Source organism: Pogoniulus pusillus, chromosome 5, assembly GCF_015220805.1.
Source record: "Pogoniulus pusillus isolate bPogPus1 chromosome 5, bPogPus1.pri, whole genome shotgun sequence".
NCBI lineage: Eukaryota > Metazoa > Chordata > Aves > Piciformes > Lybiidae > Pogoniulus > Pogoniulus pusillus.
This window is the reverse complement of record NC_087268.1, coordinates 31,237,493-31,259,457: the sequence shown is the minus strand read 5'-3', so window position 1 is coordinate 31,259,457 and position 21,965 is coordinate 31,237,493. Positions and strand designations below refer to the sequence as shown.

Here is a 21,965-nt window from a genome sequence, read left to right as displayed (position 1 = left end):
AACTGTTTGCACAGCAAGAGATGACCAAAAGGCCTTCCTTGCCGAGGAACAAAGGTGGCTTGGAGCAGTTTGAAAAGTCATGCTGTGTTAAGAGGTGAGGCTTTTCCACGGCAGCAAGGAGCATAAAAGTAGGGCATTTCTGGTCTCTTCAGTTGCCCCTCTGTTATGCAGCAGGAAGGAGACAGAAAGGATTTGGCCACGAGAGGGCTCTGTAAGGACAAGAATTCAAGACAGGAGCTGCTGGCCTGCAGAAGACTGGAAGAGGCCTAGCGGCAGGGAGAGGGCTGCTGCCTTTCTTGTTTCTGAACAGGGGTATTTAGACTTAGCTTGAGCTGCAGCTTTGGAAGTGCCTGCTGTTTCACCCTTCTATGGATGAAGTATTTTTGTGTTCACAGCTTTCTCCAAAATGTTTAGGGACACAAGAGGATATAACACCTATGGTACAACTTCAGTATACCAGCACAAAGTACAGCATCTATTTTTGGCATCCTGTACAAGAGTGAGAAATGCTACTGCCAGATGTTAAAGAAATCATTTAGATATGGTGCATGTGGGATATGGTTTCGGGGTGAACTTTGTAGGCATAGTGATTGATGATCCCAAGTTTTTTTTCTGACCCAAATGGTTCTGTGATGCCATGCAATTATTACCTAATGAGCTAGAAGTAAACCCCCCTGACTGTGCATATGAAAACGTCACTTATAGTCACATACTTTTAAATTAATTGTTGCTTTCTGTAGCCTACACTTACACCTTCCCTGTTGCTTTTACTTGGAAGAGCTATTACACACTGCATTGAGTGACTGCTAGTGAAGACAGTCATCTTGCTTGTTGCTGTCTTGCCCCATACTTTGCTGTATTTGAGTTCCTTAAGTGATAGCAGTGTGGGAAAAGGAACATGCGTGTTCTCTAGCCACCTGCTGGCCGTCAGGAAGGAGAATCAGCTATTTTACTCTTCACATCAAGAAACAGGTTCTGACAAGTTTAATTTATTTTATACAAATGGTAGTGATGTCACAGTTAATACAGCAGGAAGGATTTGTAATTTTATACACCTGTTTTCTTTTAACAGTACAAAATGCCCTGAAAAACACAAGGATGGTGACTGTTTTTAAAAGGAGTGTCCTGACACACTGATCACATTCTACTCTGAAAACACTAAGTCTTTTAAAGAAAAAAACAAACAACCACAGAACCATCAGTTCCAGTTATCAAGTCTGACATACAAAGTATTAACAACACTTACTTGAAAGGCAGGGGAAATTGGTCAAGTGCCAGTTAACTCATGGAAAGCTTAAAGTGTGCTTTAGTCAGTGCAAATAGAGGAATGTGTCAATTGCTGTAGTGTCTGACCACCTGGTTAAAGCTGAGTTATCCCTGAGAAAGCACCTTCTCTCTGCATGTCTCTCGGAGTTTGTTGATTGTTGCCATGGACAAGCTTCCAGGGTCTGTGAATATTTTCTGGGAGCAAAAAGTGAAAAAATCCTTAGTTAAAATGCTGGCTATAGACCACACGGGACTTTTATAATTCTCTTGAAGTGTGAAATCCCTGCTTGGGTATCTGTATAGGGAAAATGCTTACTGCCGTTTGGTCCCCTCCTATATACGCTACTCTGCTGTAAAGATACAGCACTTGTTGTGAGCTGCAGTTTTAACACAAGTTAGACAAAACCAATACTGGAATAGCTAATCTGAATGTGTGTCTGGCTAAAATGACTTTAGAACGCATTTGTCTTGGTGGGTGGCAAGTGTAGTTAGAACACAGTAAGCCATCCTGGGTAATGCTACAAAGCACCAGCAGTGCCAGGGGAAGTTGTTCCAGCTCTGCAACACACATGGTGGAAACAATATGCTATTGGGGTAAAAGCAAGTCTTGTTCTACCTTGATCTACACTTTTGTTACTCTGCTCTGCCAGGTTTTACAGGCCAGTAACATATATGGGTGTAGGAATTTGAGGCATTTCAAATGCTGGCGCAGCTGTAATTATTTTTTTTTCTCTGACTTGTTGCTTGAGGATGATATATTTGTTTCCATTACTTCATCGAAGGCCTCTGACTGAACAAAACTGTGAAGCAAGCTGCAAGCTTATGTGTTAGTCTACAGTTAAGAAGTTTGGGCCCCTCAGTTCTCTGTAGCTACTGGAGATGTTATAAATAAGCCAGTTCTACACAGCATTCTGGGAGAAAAGCCTGCATTGCATTAAAAATTTGTTTGGGGAAAGGGAGGTATAAAATACTCAACTGTCATCACAGCTACTGCTAATAGTGCAGCTACCAGTGAGAAAAAAAATCAAATCCAACCCCAAAATATGTGTTTTAAAGTTAAAAGAACCTAACCATAATTATTTAATTGCCTTCAAAGCACACTCACTACAGTAACCAACATGGTTAAAATGAACTCCCTTATTCAGGGAACTGCAAGAAAGAGATAGTTGATTTTGTAAAAACAGCTTCTGTAAAGTGTAATATAATTGAAGAGAAGAGGAAGGGTGGGGAAAGTCATTCAGAGAAAAGTGTTTATTAGTCTCTGATCTGGTATTCTTGTGACAGTTAACACTGAACAAAACTCTTGGTCTAAACCCGTTATGGAATGGGAAAACTACTCAAGCATCTCCCTTCAACACTAAAGCTGTAGTGGCATTTAAGTTTTCTTTTGCTCTTCCAATTAAAAACTCAAGTTAGTAAGTTAAACTTGATTTTTTGCTCATATAGAAGAAAAATGAACTCTGACATTAATGACATCCTGCTGTGGCAGATCTACACAGAATGCTGACATGTGCCTGGAACTCTTTGGGGGGTAAAAGCCACCTCGTGGGATGTCTTTTACACTTCCATCTTTCACAGTTAAGTCCCAAATCTAATGTTCTCTACAGATTTGGGACCTAATCTAAATCATATACAAGAGTAATTCTTAGTTTGCAGATTGTGATAAGACTTCAACATAAGACTGAAGTTGATTGTCATAACACTCAGTGTTTTTCATTGTTTTGGTTGTTGTCTGGAACTGAGAACTTGGTGCTACCTTTTTGTTCTGAACAGAATATTTTCTGTCACTAAGAAGATTTATCAATGCATCTTTACTGTTCACTTTGTGTCTATTCTACAATAACCTATTACAGGTCACCTGAAAAAAAAAAGTACAGGACAGGCCCCAGTTCACTAAGAGAATGCACTAAATAATTTTCTCATCAAATTTCCTACCTTAACTGGCAAATTTGGCATAAATACTATTTCCCCCCCTGTATAACAGAAATGTGAATTAATCCATAGATAGGGATTTTTAAAACACAGCTTAGAAAGGTTTGACTTTCTTATGTAAGAACATTCATCATCCTCTTGGCAACTCCCACAGATAAGTTTCTTATAATATATCCATCTTTTTAACTGAGCATAAGATTTCAAAGTGAGTCTTGTTCTCAGTCGGTAACAACTAAAAGCTGCGGAGAATTTACCTGCATGAAGCTGTGACACTCTGTTACAAAAGTTCCTTTGGTGATCTGCTTGAATTTATCACAGATGTCAGGGAAATTCGTGGCTTCCAAAATAAAAGCTTGGTGTTGCTTAATTAACGTTAAGGCCACACGGAAGATGATCTTTGACCCTTCATAGAATAAACAATCCCATATTCGGAGCACAGTCTGCAGGAAAGGAGAGAATTCAAACTACAGCTTCTTGATTTCTTTACTGCTAAAGCAGCAGAAATGCAACAATGATAGTGAGCATATATTAAGAGAACTTTGTTACCAATTACCTCTACTGGAAGAATGTCAATGAACAAGCATATAAACCAGCGTGACACCACTAGGGTCCACATGACTCCATGTCTTTCCATGAGCTCTGCCACAGCTGGAACTTTCATTTTCACGAGTTCTCCAAGGACTTCCTGATCAGTTTTCAGGCCCAACATTGCAGGACTGTAATAATCTTGGAGAGAAGAAACCAAAATTCAGAAGTCTGTGGACATGACCTTTCCACAAAACTGAAGAATGCCCTGTGCAGCTGAGTGTAGAGCCCATGTAAATGAAACCACACAATGAAGATGTCTGCATTGTGCTCATATAGCACTGTTTCATCCAAGGTTGATCCCTCTACAGAAACACTTCATTCATGCCTACCAAAGTATCTTCTCTCTCTCTGGGATTTTTTGGCAATTCGTTCTTTGTTGCCAAGGAAGGATAATCTGGGCTGGTTTTAGCTGTGCACTTAAACTACAAAAGTCTTACTAGTATTTACACAGTTCCACCTCCTTTCCGTGTGTGTGGGCTACTCACAACACCCAGACAGGTAACAAAAAAACCCAAGCAGCCCAAAATAACCAGTAGCCTTTAGACTGAGTCCAGCACAAGCAAGAAATGTAACTTTGAGGGTGGCAGCTGTGCAGGGTGCTGGAAACCAAATGACGCTTCTCCCAGGGTGTGACCTAGCCTAAAAGTGTTTATCATCATTTTTTTTTTTGCCTCCAAGCCAAAGAAACCCTGCTTTTCACAGAATAATTCTAAAAGGAAATGAATTACAGATCACTCAGGCATCATCTCTTCCTATGTAATTTATCTGCAAGACAGGGATGGAAGTTAGACCTACATCTCCTGCACTGCTGGTCACTGCACTAAACTGCTAAATCCCAAATTAAGCACAGTGATGCACTACGTAAAAAACAGTCACACTGCACTTGTTACTTAGCAGCCTGTTTGGCAGGGGAAGCATTTTCACTACCAAGGTGCAGGGTGAATAAAAAGCATCTCAGTTCTATAAACAAGTAGCTCTGGGTATACTTAAGGGAGGAAAAAGATTTATTTTAGTTCATAAGAGTTCAGATGGCCCAGGAAGGTGCAGGAATTAATTACACAAATATTTAAGGAATTAATATTGTGAGTTTAGATGTTGGCAGAAATTTTTAAGCTGTATTTGATTCCTCTGGCCCTGGGAAGCAATCTTTGGTGCTTCATTAGCGCTTTGCTGACAAAACCTCTGTTATTAACATTACTTACTAAAAGAACTAACTGGTAGGATAAGCACCTTTGTGTGCATTTCTTGCCTTCAGTGATTCAAAAAGCTGCAATTCAGGTTTCTCTAACTTAGCTGGTTTCTGCCAAGGTTCCCAGACACAAACAGCATAAGCCAGCAGTTCACACAAAGCTGAAGGAATCAGAAGCAGCAGAGTCTGTTTGTCTTAAATATTTTTTTATAAAAGCTACCAATGCCAAAAATAAGTTTAAGAAGCTGTCCAGGTTATGCAAGATATTTATAACCACATTAATTTCTCTAATGACATCACAAGAGCAGTTTATTATCTATTTTTCTGTCACTAAGGCTTTCTTGAACAGGCTTCCCACTCCAGGAGCTATTTGCTCTATATTTGTTCTGTCCCAGATGCAGAACAGGAATTTTTAAGTGGTACTAAGGAGCATCACATTCAACTTTTAGGAATATAGCTTTTTGTCTGTGGTCCTAATTTTCTTTGTTCTCACTGAAGACAGATAAAGTTCCTTTACAGATGTAAAAGTCACTGTCACATTCTTTTAACCACTTGCCTTTCAATTGCTTGTAGGGAAAGCCCTGAGAGCTAAAGCACAAGTAATCCCATGAGAAAATGCACTAAACCCAAATGAAATCACACCATGACTTCAAATGAGGAGAGGCTGAGGGAGCTGGGATTGTTTAGCCTGGAGAAGAGGAGGCTCAGGGGAGACCTTATTGCTGTCTACAACTACCTGAGGGGTGGTTGTAGCCAGGAGGAGGTTGCTCTCTTCTCTCAGGTGGCCAGCACCAGAACGAGAGGACACAGCCTCAGGCTGTGCCAGGGGAAATTTAGGCTCGAGGTGAGGAGAAAGTTCTTCACTGAGAGAGTCATTGGACACTGGAATGGGCTGCCCGGGGAGGTGGTGGAGTCGCCGTCCCTGGGGCTGTTCAAGGCAGGATTGGACGTGGCACTTGGTGCCATGGTCTAGCCTTGAGCTCTGTGGTAAAGGGTTGGACTGGATGATCTGTGAGGTCTCTTCCAGCCTTGGTGATACTGTGATACATATTTTGTGTTAGTGCTGTCCTCATTTGTGAGCTGGAATGAAGGTAAATTGATGTCTAATGGCTAAGTAAACCTTTAAAAAAATACTTTAATGCAAGTGAAGAAGGGAAAAAAAAATACAATCACATTTCTAAACTGAATCCTTTTGCCCTCTCCTGCTCTTCCTCCTCTCATACATCCACAAACCTTTTTTTTTTTTTTTTTGGGCTCCTGAGACATGTGAGTACTTAAAACTTCAGGTTACTACTAGCAAGCGTCCTCAGGAGGAAGGACACAAGCCCACAGGCTCTCTGCTCTGCTGCAATCATCTGATACGCTAAAATGAACAGCAGCTGCTATTTTTAATATCCACAGCAAAGCAAATGTCAGCATCTCATAATGCAACCAGATACCCACCCAGCTTTGTGAGAACTGCCGAGTAAAAGGCTAACAGCCAGGCAACTCCTGAAGCAGCAAGCAGCTGGGAAGCCTTGGTGGACATGAAGATTTCACTTCAGTTTGTTAGATTGTAGCGCTGGACAGAAGCCACTATTCATCTATCTAGGGCAGCCTCCTGCCGTTTCCTTGTGGAGCGGGAGCAGCTCCCATGTGCCCTGCTGGACAAAACTGCAGCGTTCAGCCCAGCACCGCTGCACAACGAGTGCGAGGAGTGATTAACGACTCTATGCAAATGCCAATAACCGAACAGCAGGGGTTTGCCAGCTCACAACAGAAATAACTTACATTAAACTCATCTGCAACCAAGGCATCGTTATATGTGTTTAGAATACAGTCATTCTAATTACTGGGAGCATTCATTATAATTACTACTCACAACAGGTGATTATAATTTAATCTCTAATTCTACTTTATTTTTTTAAATATAGAGATGTATCTAAAATGACCTTCTCAAATTAGGAAAGCCACACTTCCTACCCTTCAGAAACATCCCTGCAGGACCCTGTATTTGTGCAAAACTTGTTCACAGATCATGTACAAGGAACCTAACATCACATTAGCCCAGGGGACAGCACAGACCTAACCTTACAGTCTAATGTCAGTCTTCTGAGGGCAGCATTACCCCTGAAGAGGAACCAGGTCCCCAGGTACGGCCACCTTGGAGCACAGTCTGCAATACCCGCACCAAGTCATAAGATATACACAAGGACAGCGAGAACTGCACAGGTCAGTCAGAAGAGGATCCAGTGTCATGCTCAATCCACCTCTCATGGTCCATGTCCAGTCTCACTAGTGAAGATGATTTTGTAACTGCTTCAGTACTTAAGCAATAGGTAACATTCAGCCCAGATGGTTTTTTTTCCATTCTGTTCTTATTTGCTAGGGGTACCCAGGCCCTGAGCAAGGAAATGTCCCCTCAGCAAAACTCCTGTAGCTCTCCCTTGCTGAGAGCATTTCACTGTATGCTCTATTTTTCCTAATCTTTTACAACTGGTTGCCCTGGATCTCCCCCTAAAGTCAAGATATCTTATTTATAAACAAGCCTACACAAGCCTAACACTTCCCATGCCACAAAGCTGTGTTTCACAAGATACAGTGCAGCAAGTTGTATTCACTCAGCTGCCATCAAAACACATTCATTTTATGTCCCTTCCGTATCTTCAATTACAAATAGTTTGATATTTCTAGATATGCATGGTTCACATTTAATTAGTGTATTAATAGAGAGAGTGATTTGCCATTGGAATGGGCTGCTCAGGGAAGTGGTGGAGTCACCATCCCTGGGGGTCTTCAAGAAAAGCCTGGATGAGGCACTTAGTGCCATGGTCTAGTTGACTGGCTAGGGCTGGGTGCTAGGTTGGCCTGGATGATCTTGGAGGTCTCTTCCAACCTGGTTGATTCTACAATTATTTTTCCCTCTCAAATACTCTGGCAGAAAACCAAGCATTTGATGAACAGACCTCAGTCAGTAACTGCTCCAAATCTGCCACTTCCTAATTAAAAAACAATCAAGTGCAGGCTAATTACACTGTGCAGCTACAGATCTAGGTTGGTTTGCAGGAATGTTCTCTGACTATAAATCACCCCCCTTTCAAAAAAAACCCCAAATCTACATAGCCAGATTGCTTCCCTTTATTCCTCAGGTTTTCAAACAGAATTGATAATATTAACATTTAGGTGATCACACATTGCGTTATTTTCATCGCATCTTTTGGCAGGCAACAAATGAAATACTATATGACAAGTTATCATCATTATAGTATTATTATTAACCTCCAGAAAAATTTCCTTGTATGAAACTCTCCATTTCCAAGCTCTTTTCAAAACTGGTCCTAGGCTTGCCTTACTTTCAGCTTTTCTGTGTCTTTGCTCATCCGTATGTGCTTGCTTTGCCTAGTGTGTTGCTCCTGGTGCCTGCCTATGGATTTTGGATGCCCTGCTAAGTTCAGGAGTGCCCAAGAGCATAGCAGAGGGCAGTGTAGTCAGCGTGCCATGTGTAATTTACCTCATCAAGTGCCCCTTTCTCATCAAAGCCCTTACTCCAAACAGCAGTGCAGACCAGTGGGTCTGTTGGGATTGTTGACCTCACAGAATGGTAGGGGTTGGAAGTGACTGGTGAAGATAACCTAATCCAACTCCCTTGCTAACACAGGTAGGCTTGTCTTTGTCTTGAAGGCAAGTAGCAAAAAGGACAAGACAGCTTCACAAACTGCCAAGTATTTACTGCTACTGTATAAAACCAGATGAAGGCACTTTTTCCTTGTTTTAAAGGGCTCTTTGTTACTCAGACTGCAATGACTGTGGCATGCTGTCACTGAGCTTGAAACCTATTCCAGCTCAGCACAGGACAAAAGATAACTCCTCGGACTACCTTTGACTATCTAGCTATCACAATAATGAGCAACCTCTCTGAATACTACCAAGATGTCCACAGCTAAGACATAACTGTCTGCTTGTGTTCCAGGGCAGTAATGAGATTTGCAGGAATAAGGAAATAAGCTTGTAGGGACTCCACGACCTTGTTCTGGTACAAATAGACTAAGAGGTTCCAAAAATAAAAGTTTAAGAAGGAGTACTCTTATAGCCTTAAATTACCTTTACAAGTCAGAGCTGCAGAAGTTAAAAAAGACTTCTTTACGTCTGTTGTGCATATGTCGGGTTAAATATAAATACTCCTACTGCAAGTAGCACAACATCAATTTCTAGTGTTACAAAAATACCCAAGACAAGACCTCCACTCTGCTGCTTATCTTCCAGCATTTCTAACTATTATTTCAAAAGCCTACATAAGACAGCTTGAGACAGAGTAAGTAATTTGTCCTAGCAATCCAATTTATGTAACCAAACTGAAAATTAAACATTAGATGGTTTAACTTTTCTCAGTCATAAACAAGGTAAAGTAAATTTAATTTTTATAGCAACATACTCTCCTTGCTGTAGATGCACATTTTCATTTGCTACTGGACTTCACTCAAATCCAGAAGGGACAAGCCTCAATGCTGGCAGGCAAAACCAGAGATCGCCATGAGCAGAACTAACTTAGCCTTATGGAAAGCTCAGTTCTACATTTCAAGTCAAACCTGAATCAGGTCCTACCACATGCCCTTGTGGAAAACAAAAATAAAGTCATCCCAGTCATCTTTCATTCTAAAACTTACCTGTTTGCATGCTACTGAACACAGGGGTTATTTTAAATAGCCTTCCTTTCCAAAAAAGATAGGCTATCGTAGCTGAGTTTCTGAACACACATGGAATGAGATTCGTCACTTCACAGAACCACAGAAGCACTCCAGTTGGGAAAGACACTCAGGATCACCAACTCCAACTGATAACCCTATTCTAACAAGGTTCATCCTAAACCACATCCCCAAGTACCATATCGAAACAACTTTTAAACACATCCAGAGTTGGTGATCCCACCACCTCCCTGGGCAGCCCATTCCAATGCCTGACCACTCTTTCTGTGGGAAAAAAAAAATCCTGATGTCCAGTCAGTTACAAAGGGACCAAAAATAGACAGAATCATAGAATAGGATCACTGAGAGCAGTTCTTTCTCACCTCCAGAACATCTGAATACTGGTAGTATTCCTGCATAATTTGACTTATTTTCCCTGTCGGTCACTATAAGCCTGCTTTGTCCAAGAAGGCAGGGCAACGTTGTGCTATTTTATTTCTACCAGGGGATACTCAGAAAAGATGCAATAGGTCTTCTGAGAATCTACACCATGAACCTGGTAAAAAAAAACCTTCAACAACCTATGTTTGCAAGGAAACCAGAAAGTCACAACAGGAAACCCAAGAGTACTGCCAATTGTTTTTACAATATCAGGCCAAAATGACTCCTTGCAGATGCCCTGGCCAAAGTGATATCCTGCAGATACATGTCTAAATGGCAAGGTGAACTCTTAACTATGTTATTTTTAAAACAGAAGTTTCTAATCCTCCAGGGAACTTGAAGAAAAAAAAAACAAATCCCATCCAAAACTAAGACAATAGCAAAGAAACAACAAACCCACAACCCAAACCAGGTTCAATTCGTATTTTCTTTTTCTGTCATCAAATCAAATTGAAACAGGACTCCTGTCCTGGGGTACTGAACTCACACTAGAACCAGCAGTAGCTGTATCATGCACAATTGAAAGTTAGCTTTAAGAAATCATAAGAAAGCCAAATTTTGGATGGTAGGACTATCTTTACCAGAAAAAAGGTCACGTATTTTATGGATGCTTTTGGCTTGTGATGTTGACTTTACACAGACCTTAGTATTGTTACTGCTCCCTTGTTGGATAGTGTTTTTTTCACAGTATCACTGAGCTGACTCGGGTTGCTGAGCACTTGGCTGTTTCCAAACAGCCTGGCCTGCCTCCAGTCACTGCACTTTATGAAGTGTGCCAGTTGAAGGAGTTATGTGCTTTGGAGAAGGCTGCAGCTCACAGGGCTGATGATAGTCCCAGAAGCCATGCTTTTTAATTCACTAAACGCTTGGACAGACTTTTAACACTGGTTTCCTCAAACACAAAGGAAATTAAAGGACAAGCATTGAAGATTACCACAACTGCTTATCATGCCTACAGAGGAAACAAACATTTTTATCTCTTTTAATGAGTTTACAATTGTACAGTCAGTGACTCTAAATGACTGATGACTTCAGCTGAAGAAGGATTCCTGGTTTTATTAATTCCTCTTTGGGATTAGGAAGAATAGCTATTTTTTCAGTTCACCACACCAACAAGATTACTTTTAACAACACAGCATTTATATTCTCTGGCACTTCATATGAACACCAGAATTACCTGGAACACAAATCCTATGAGGAGAGGCTGAGGGAGCTGGGGTTGTTTAGCCTGAAGAAGAGGCTCAGGGGGGACCTCATTGCTGTCTACAACTACCTGAAGGGAGGTTGTAGCCAAGTGGGGGTTGGTCTCTTCTCCCAGGCAACCAGCAACAGAATATGGGGACACAGTCTCAAGTTGTGCCGGGGGAAGTACAGGCTGGATGTTAGGAGGAAGTTCTTCCCAGAGAGAGTGATTGGCATTGGAATGGGCTGCCCAGGGAGGTGGTGGAGTCACCATCCCTGGGGGTCTTCAAGAAAGCCTGGATGAGGCACTCGGTGCCATAGTCTAGTTGACTGGATAGGGCTGGGTGCTAGGTTGGCCTGGATGATCTTGGAGGTCTCTTCCAACCTGGTTGATTCTATGATTCTTCATCTCTTTACAAGAAAGCTACAGTCACACCATGGGAGCTACCAAAAGACATTACCTATGACTGGGACAGAAGCAGAAGGCTTAAAAAAGAGAGCTGGACAAACACATGGTTCTAGCCTAATACTTGCATTGGTTTCTCTCTCCAGCTCTCCAGTATGAAGAGAAGGGGAATGAAAGCCATAATCCTCTTACTTGAAGCTGGAAGGGATGCTAATAATAGAATTAATTTTAATCTTGAAGCAACAGGTTTTGAAACTCTAAGAGGAACAAATGAGACCTCTCCACTAGTTATAAAGTGAAAGTCTAGTAAAGCATTTAAGTTAGAGCATAAAACACATCAAACAGCCAAGGGTGTATATCTCAAATACCTCTGAAATGAAACAGTTCCTTTTTGCACATTTAGGTACATGAGAGTTAGCAGTGTGCACTGCATGATTTCCTTCATTTAATTTCTTTTAATCCCAAAGCACATAATCTTCCACAGACACATTGTTTTGGTAGCCCACTATGTTGCATACACATTATACCATATTTTGAAACAAGATCAAAGCCTGCTGTCAGTGCTTCTTCATACTACGCCATATTAAAAACCAAACCAACAAAACACGAATCCCAAACCCACTATGAAACAACAAACCACGAAAAAAACCTCACCAAACCAAAATAACCACAAACACTCCCAACACAAAGCTGTGAGAACATAGCTGAGCAATTTAAAATAGCCATTTTTGCAGTATCTTAAGTTGTAAATATGCTTACTCCAGAGTAAACACATCTTAGCTCAGAGAAGCTGAAGTAATCCTTGGATGCATTCACCTCTGAAGGAGAATGCCATCTCCATGTACAACACCAGGAAAACTGAGGTTAACAAATGACATCCAACTCTGATACATTTCCAGCGCAGAGCCACAAAAATGATTAAGGAAGTTGAACATCTTCCTTGTGAGGACAGACGGAGGGAGCTGGGGCTTTTTATCTTGGAGAGAAGACTAAGGGATGACCTCATTAATGTTTATAAATATGTGAGGGGCGAGTGCCAGGAGGATGGAGCCAGCCTCTTCTCAGTGATGCCTAGTGACAGGATAAGGGGCAATGGGTGGAAGGTGATGCATAGGAGGTTCCATGTGAACCTGAGGAAGAATTTTTTCACTGTGAGGGTGACAGAGCACTGGAACAGGCTGCCCAGGGAGGTTATGGAGTCTCCCTCTCTGGAGATACTCAAGAACCATCTGGATGTGTTCCAGTGTGATCTGTTCTAGGTGATCCTGCTCTGGCAGGGAGGGTGAAACAGATGATCTTTTGAGGTCACTTCCAACCCCTGACATCCTATGATTTAAGGCATGAAGTCAAAGAATTGGAAAGGAGGTGAAAGAAAGCATTATAAATACTACTCCCGAAGTAATTATTTGTAGAATTTATGCAAGGAAAATGGGAAACAAACTTGACCACTCTGTATTATTTTCAACACTGAAAATAAGAGAATCTTGACTTGGTGGCTACAGTAAGTTAGGACAAGACAAATTCCAAATAAAATATAGCAAACAGTTCTAATGGAGTGATTTATTGCTTGAATACACTACTAGGAGTGATCACAGAAACACAGAAACATTCTGGTTGGAAAAGACCCTTAGGATTGTCAAATCCAACTGTTATCCCTATTCTATAAAGTTCAGATATCCTCAAGCACCACATCCAAATGACTTTTAAATTCATCCAGGGTTGGTGACTCAACCACCTCCCTGGGCAGCCCATTCCAATGCCTGACCACTCTTTTTGTTAAAAAAAGTTTCCTGATGTCCAGTCTAAACCTATCCAGTCACAGCTTGAGGCCATTTGCTCTTGTTCTATCACAATTTACTTGTGAGAAGAGACCAGTAGTAGCTCCTCCACAGCATCCTTTCAGGTAGCTGTAGACAGCAATGAGGTCTCCCCTCTCCCCGGTAAAGTTCTTGTTTTGGACCAAGTTTGGGACCTTTCACAAAGATGAGCTCTAGCCAAAATTATTCTGCTATAGAGGGAATGGGTGGAAATACGACCAATTTCTCAGCTGGCTTCTTCTACAGCAAACCCTGTCACACACCCACTTTTACAAGTCTTGCTATTTAACACAGTTTCTTCAGGCACATGAATACATCTCATGGGAATTTACAAGTTAAAATACAAACGTGTCTATTAGGATCTGCATTGAGCAGCTGTAACCCCATTAAACATTTGCCAGCAATTACATGATGCTTCCTGCTGTTAGAGTGACACAGGGAGGAAGGCTGCATTACTCAAATTGAAAGTGAACATGCAGAGCACTGTCTGACCATTAGAAGGTCAAAAGATAAATAAATCAGGTACTTATTTTGGATGTTCACCATCAGAACTGCATTTTTGATACCACATGTGTATATAGGCACTTTCACAACTAAGCTTAATTAAAAAAACAAAATCACATTAGCTGAATTAAAACAAACAAACCCAAACAAAAAACCAAACCCAACCCTCCAGCGTTGCTACTCCAAGAAAATCTAAAGCCTTGTGCTGCATGATAAGGCTTGGCTACTTTTAAAACACATTCCAATTAATTAATTAATAAAGGAGTATCTCTTCCCTCAGATCCATACTTCTGTGCTTCTACCACTCTACCTACACTTTGCAGCCCTGTACACAATCAGGGAATTCTACCTTAGATCATTCCTTACTGAACTAAGATTTCATTAGAAGTGTTTGTTTTGCTGGTGGCATTTGAATAGGATGAAACTTCTATTTACTGGAGAGGTATAGTACAAAAGTATGTCTGACAGCATTTACATTCTTGTCGTATACAGGAAGCTTCTATTTTAGGTTAAACTGCAGGATTTATACCCAGGTACCTACCTGAAGCACACCTATGAAATACTGAGATTGTGCTTTCATTTATGAGGCTTCTGATTTGTGGGGAGGAAGGGGCACATATAAAATACATACAGGAAATGACTTATTCCAAATGTCTGCACATACACTTCATTTTAAAGAAGAAATAACCTCAGTTACTTCTTGCTTGCTCAAGTCTCCCAAATCCCCTAGCAGTTCAGATTTGTAAGGTATAAGCATTTCAGGCTTATCATGGTTTCTAAACACAGGAACATGATGACTCCTACATTCCATCTTTAGCTCAAGAGGACACTGCACGTTTAATTCCTAGGTAAATATGACTGACCTCTAACATTCAAAGATTAATGCTGGTTAACAGTAGAATATGTTGGAGCCCTGTATTTCAAATTCCTAATTATTCAGCCTACTAGCCCAGCATTCCTCTTTTCTAGTAGTACACATGATGTACTTCAGAGTTGCACATTGCTATGGCCTCACATATGATGGATAACAAAGGAACACTCCACAGATGAGCCAGCTCATGGCCCTGTGGCTAGGTGCTGCCAGAGAAGGAAGATAAGCAAACAACTCAGAACTGACTACTGAATCTACTGATCTACTGAAATTTTCTGGGTTGATGGCGCTATAAAAAACTGCTTGGCAAACATGAGCTCATGCATATTATGCACAGCCTTGCAAGGAACTTTCCACACCAAAGGCACATGCCTATGGTGCCCAAATCTTCTGTCTGAAGGGATAAACTCTTCATCACAAGTTGTTTACAGGCTACAAATTCAGATTAACATTACTACTATTCAGGTCTAGCAGTGTCTTTTACCCAGACAGATGAATAAAAACCTCTATGTGGAACAAAATTCCACACTCTATTGGAGAGGCAGCTCTGGAAGCTTCAGCAAAAGATGCAGCTGCCCAGTCAGCTCCTGCATTCAGAAGTTCTCTGGCAATACCCTATCAGAGTGTTAAAGTAAATTCAGCCACAACAACGAAACAAATACATGCACTGAAAATAAAAGCAAGCAGTCTAAATCGAAGTATTGTAAAGGTAATACAGCATTCTTCATTTCTCAAGTGGCCTTTCCCTTCAAACTTGGAAGTCTGCATGATAGGACTTTAAATGATATTATAACTTTAATCACTCAAAAAAAAGAAAGATGCACAAGCTTGATATGTAACTGTTATTATTTAGCTCAAATATTCACATCTCTTACTATGCCTAATCTCTTATGCAACAGTAACTGCAAGTCTATGGTTTGTATAACTGAGAACCACAGCCAGCTTAAAACAGAAACATGTTAGATATTTATTATCTCAGCATGCAGACATCTGCCTTCACCAGTAGTCACTAAGCTGCCCACTGAAGTGTATCTTTCAATTGCACCTTGTGTCCTTGCAGATAATGCCAGTTACTTCAGTGCAGTTTACTACTCTTGTGACCATTTCATCATTCAAAACTCTGTTCCTAATTATTAATAAACAGCAAGGCAGCACACGTAGGGTAAAAAAAAAATAATTTTAAATTGAAAGGCTAAAATATACCAGGCTGAAGGATGTTAAACTGATCTTTGAAGAATGTTTTTACATTTAATGTGAGATTTTTATTTACAATGTTGGGAAAAAAGAAAAAGCTGTATTTCTTAACAACCAGAAACTGGGAAATACTGTCCCATGTCAATACACAAGGCACAACAGAGTAACCCAGAGAAAAGACTGGAGTAAGAGAGATGATGTTGTTTAAAATAACAAGCACAGGAATGTGCAAATGAAGTTCAACAAAAAGGTGTTATGAATTCCTGTAAGCTGTGGAAAAACCATCTGTTACAGTGAGAGAGGAGCCATGTGTTATTACTGAAACTACAAATCAAACCAGAGTGCCATGAGAAGAAAATTTTAAGAGGCAAACTGTAAGGAGATCCTGGTTTTAACTCTCTCAAATAGAGCATTTTCAGCTATAAGAGAGAGAGATAATTCCACTGCATAAGGCACTAGCAGATTTCCTACTGAAAAACAAACATACAAGGCAACTCCCCTCCCAACTGCCAAAGTACCATTGTGACCAAGTTTAAGTTTAAAAAAAAAGAAGAGGAAAAGCTCAAACTGGATCAAACTCACATCAGGTTAAAATGACTGTTAGGTTAAAACAGAAGCAGAAGAATTTAACGCACAAGGAGAGTTTGACTGAAGCAGCTTAATAATAGAAAAGAATTGTAAAATTAATTGACTGGATCCTACAAAAACATGAAAGTCAAGCACAAAAGAGGGGGAACACTAATTTTTTTTTTCAATCCTCAAAAGTCGGGGCTGGCACAAGAATAACAGGTTATTAAATTTGCCATCAACTGGCTAGTGCAGGAACCATAAGACCACTCTTAGCCACTGGAGGAGCACTCTACAACTGGTTTTCAGCAAAAGCAAATGACTCCAGTGTAACAGTCCAGTAGACAGAGAGTAAAACCTGATAAACACTGCTGCTTTCAGACTGAGAAGTCCTGGAGTGAGGAGTTGGGGAGAAATATTTCACTTTCTGCTACACATAAACACAGCTATCACACTAAAGCGAGTCCAAATTGTCAAGCTTTTCTACCTTTAAACTCACCATCTAATCATAGATGCATAAAACATGCTCCTTAAATTACATGCCAATATTTCCACCTACCTGATGCTTTCTAAAGCAACCTCCCCAATATTTCCTCAACAGAACAGAAAAAAAATTTAAAATCTCAACAAGAGTCAGAGTGATGAACAGAACAGAAACAGTGGAGCTATACAAAATACAAATTTCAGACACAGCCACCCAGAACTCAGATGGAATCCATACCGATTCTTGCAACTGCTCCAATCATCTGTTTTGAATGAATCTGAGAATAAAAGACATTGGTAGCACTCAAAATTTCAGTTAAGTAATTATTTTCCTGCTTGCTGTGTTTAAATGAGATGTGTCTCTAATCTCTCCAAATCCCTGGTTGAGCAGCTGACAGACAACAGGCAGTAGACTATGGGCTTGTCTTGAGCAGAGACAGGATCTCTCTGGCCCTACCCAGTGGTACCCATTAGTGCTGCGTTCAGCCAGGTGACTGGCATATGCACAACCTCACATACCTACAGATTAAACTGTAATCTTTGCTGGTTGACTCTTCTAGTTGTGCTAACTCCACTTGGATGCAAGAGAAAAAAAAATCAGCCAGTAAACCCCTGCTGATAGGGTCCTATTCCCAAGTTGTCCCCTCCCTGTCAGTGAGTGGAGTAGACACACCTTCATTGCATTCCATGGTTCATACCTCCACTCAAAAAAGAGTACAAGTTAAGAGATGAACCATAGCTTAGAATCAGATCATGTCCTGAAGCACCACATCTACATGTTTTTTGAACACTGGGCAGCCTGACTGCTCTTTCAGTAAAGAAATTTTTCTTAATATCCAAATGCTGGGTTCAAATCTGGCTAATGACTGCTACTGAAGTTTCTAATGAAAAATTATCAAGGCCACTCTCTACTGATGGGGGAGAAAATGTAAAGGGGTTGGCAGCAATTTCCCAAATTGGTTTGCTTCCATCATTATCCTTGCCACCAGCTTAAGTAACCTTTCTCTGTCACTTCCCCAGAAAGCTGCCACTAATGCTCCCCTTTTTTCAATCAATGACCCTGATCTGTGGCTGGCTTGGTTCATCTGCTGACCCCAAAAAAATGCTGTCAGCATCATGCTGTTTAGTGTAATTAAATGTGTGTGGGCCAGGGGAAGGAAGCATTCATAGAGACGCTGTAAAGGGCAGAGAAGGGATTTCAGAATTGTCCTAATTTTAACTGGCAATGACAGAATACACTCAAAAATGAGGACATGACCTGGAGGCATTATCTGTTGTAATGAAAGGGGAACACATGTAGATTATAATGCAAGCAGATCAATAAAAGAGCATCAGCAATGAAACTAAAAGGAAAAACGTTGGCTAATCAATCTGTGAACATCCAACAAAAAAATTAATGCTTTTACTTTGGAGAACACAAAATGTTTCTCTACTTCTCCAATAAGCAATTCTAGGACTTTCAACTGGAATATGCTTTGCTTGACACTATTGACAGAAGAGTCTGCTTGTCCAATTCTCTTTCTTACATTTACACCTAGGATATTTCACTGAAATTATGCCAATTATCTTATCTGCCATATTTTGACTTTTATAAGGGTAGAAGTCAAACATGATATAGGAGGGTAGTGGGAATAAAACAGGAGGGAGAAATTAAAAATTTGAGGAAAAAGAAAATGAGCACAAAGCAGAAGTTTTCTTGTATAACTTGTATTGCTTGATACCACTATTTTTACTACATAGAAGATTCATACTACCTAATTTGGTATCTTGTAAGAGGCATCCAAACTGGAAAGAATGCCTCAAGATGTCTTAAAACAGACTGTGGAAGGAAAAGCAGCACACTTGGGTCAGCAATTTTCAGCTATCCCCTTCCCCACTACCAAAGAATCTTAAGCACACATGTTTCTAACTTCAGCACCTCAGATGGGTGACTGTGTTGAACGTACTGAACCCAGGCCAAAGTCTGTCCCAAGACTCCTGTTACAAGGTAGTAAAAATATATCTATAAACAGGGTAGTAAAAATATATATCTATAAATATAACTGAAGTAAATGAACATCTCCTTTACACATAGTAATTGACTTTCATATTATAAGTTTCTTTTCATTCTCAATGCTACTGGTAGAAGATAAATTCAACAACTAAGAGTGAAAAATAACAGCCACTTTTGCCATTTAGGTATGAGCGAAGCGTAAAAGAAGGATATAAAAAAAAACCTCTAGAGGCTTTACAACAAACCTCTACCAAAGACAATGAATACAAAATCCTGAATCTACTTATTTGTTCCAAATAAAAGCATATAAGACCATCAAAAAGATTAACAGCAACACTGCCACATCACTTTGCAGTGAAACTTGCCTTTTACTGAAGTTCTTATCTCTCATTCAATGATGTCAATGGAAAGACATCCACCCATGCCAGCCAGTGGCAAGTCACGTGGCAGACTGCAGCCCTGAAGTCACTTACCTGTTTGCACAGCTTATAGCTTTCAAGGCTGAACAAAAGCAACAAAGACAGTTGATTTCTTCAGACTATTTTTATAGCTTGAAAGTAAACTTAAAGGCTGCAAACCCTCAAATATTTGCAGATTGGTTCAACAAGTGATAGCGCTCCCTGTCTCTCTTTACTCTTTCAATCAGCTGACAAAGTCCAACCACTCTGCTCATATGCACAGAAAACCTGAATTCCTATAGGGTATCTTCAGTGTAAAAGATAATTTCTTACAGTCATCAAAGTAGTAAATGACTCCTAAAGCTTTTTTTTTTTTCCTTTTCTGCAAAGTCTTTCCCTCCTGTTTAGTAAGGAACAAAAAATTATATACTTTTTGTTCAATCTTAAGCAAGAACAGAAAGAAGCAGAAATGAAAGTACCAACTTGACATCTTCAATCAGCACTTAGTTGACACTCTAATACTGAATTCAGCATATGGGATAAAGATCTGGCCAAAACCAAAACTAGGCCAATAGAAAATTTCAAAGCCTCCTTATAGAAAAAAAATTAGTCTTTCATTTTGAGTATGGCTTTACATTAATGGTTTAGCTGTTGGCAGTTCTGTGCCGTGCCAGTGAAAATTCATGACGAAGCCATTCTTCCCTATAATTAAATCTCAAGAAAGAACATCCCCAAATGTATTCTGTAGGGTTATAAAACACAGCTGGGCCCAGCGTCTGCTTTTGGTTTTAAACTACTGCACACATGTGATGAGACTCAGCTTACAAATGGTGCAAAATTGAGGGTGTGAACACCTCCTGCAAACCCAGAGACACAGGCAAGGGAACCTAAAGAGACCAAACATAAAATCTAGTCTACAGCTTAGGGTGTGCTGAATTCCCTCTGGGCTGTATTGACCAGTCTAGATCGCCACTGATTGTAGCAGAGCTTTAACAAGAACTTCACACAGAAACACAGACAGGACTTCAACGTTTGTTTGCTTTGTTGCAAAATCACAATGTGTAAAGTGCCCAAGATATCCTCACTTAGGAGCTGGGAATGCAGCAGAAACTACTATGTCTAACAGAAACCACCACCATCTTGCCAAGTATCTCTGAAGAAAGCTTGCGCTACCTCCACTCAAGCCACTGGGAAATTCCACTTCAGACTCTCTGCTCAGAGTTCACTTCTCCCATCTTTGTTTTGCTCTGCAATTACTGCTTCATCTGTGTGTCATATCATATTCCCTGCAACCAGAAGTGACGAATCTCAGACACCTTCACAAGACCTGTTTCCTAGCATCATACTGATTATAGGAAGACATCTACCTAGGAGGTATAAGTAGGAAGTGAGAAATAAGACTGCAAATTAACACACACATAAACCACTGGGTTTCCAGGACCCTAGAAAAATCTTCAGTCCAAGTAAATCCATTTTAACACCTAAAACCTCTAAAAACAAAGAACAATCCAAAGATTAAAAAGAGACATGTTTTTAACATACCAGGCAATATTCTTCCAATAAGAGCATCTAGCAACCAGAAGGACTCCTCTTCATTCTTTGTAATAAGGATCAGGTATCCAGCTATGAAGTTCATGCCCTGAAATAGAAAGATGGGTTTTAAGATGCATATACTTACTTACAAGTTTCTATATTATTTATTTCAATAAGGGCTAAACTACGACAGTTTACAAAGTAAGCATATTAAGTAAAATTACTAGTAAAAACTAGTAATAAATGCCACTGGTTGAATAAGCTGTTAAACCGGTGTGATGACAGCTAACAAGAACTATTAACAAAGATCAAGAAGAGGAAAATTAAAGGAAAAAGCTTAGTAGTCCATAATTACCCTTTATTTCCTTACATTCTTTTTTTCCTAGATCTCAAAGTCTGTATCAATGTAGCTGAAGACTGCTTTGACCAGAACCAAAACACACCTGTATTGGACATGCAGTACAAACACCACACACCTGTAGGCAGATCTGACATAGACTCTCTAGCAAGAAGTTGCAGCTCATGAAGTTTTTACAAGCTGCTGCTCCTTAACTCAAAGGATTGTACACAAATCATTTGCTTCCATAGTATCTCCAGTGCTCCACGTGCTAGTCAATGACTGGCTAGGATGGCTTGAGCCATTCAACATGCAAACAGAAGGCTCATGTCTGCAGGTGTGGGGGACTGGAAGAGCTGCCAGAAACTCTGTGAAAAGTAGTGAAGTTCTGACTGGCCAAATTCCAGCTGTGCAATTTTCATAACTGTTAGTAACAGACTCTCACTGGCAAAGGAGTATAGCACACAAGACATAGGTCACAAACTGGTACTCCCTATAAACACACTACCTCTCTCAAGTTCTTTTATCATCATAGCACTGCTAGGTTACAGCAACATTATTAAATCACATGCACAGCAGTCTGCCTCCTTCAGCATCTTTTAA

At 40.3% G+C, this 21,965-nt stretch overlaps 1 protein-coding gene across 3 annotated transcripts in view; it reads right to left on the bottom strand.

Moving 5' to 3' along the window:
- Positions 1–973: 973 nt before the first annotated feature.
- The window catches only part of GRTP1 (growth hormone regulated TBC protein 1), a 40,134-nt gene continuing 19,142 nt past the window's right edge, over positions 974–21,965 (bottom strand). For 2 of the 3 annotated variants that reach the window (XM_064143696.1, XM_064143698.1), the window contains 4 exons: positions 21,035–21,131; positions 3,752–3,924; positions 3,453–3,638; positions 974–1,461 (listed from right to left, as the gene is read on the bottom strand). In XM_064143696.1, coding sequence (XP_063999766.1) covers positions 1,372–1,461; positions 3,453–3,638; positions 3,752–3,924; positions 21,035–21,131 — 546 coding nt within the window. In that variant the 3' untranslated portion in view covers positions 974–1,371. Of the gene's footprint in view, positions 1,462–2,310; positions 3,125–3,452; positions 3,639–3,751; positions 3,925–21,034; positions 21,132–21,965 lie in introns of those variants that run through there. The other variant, XM_064143697.1, reaches the window with a different exon arrangement.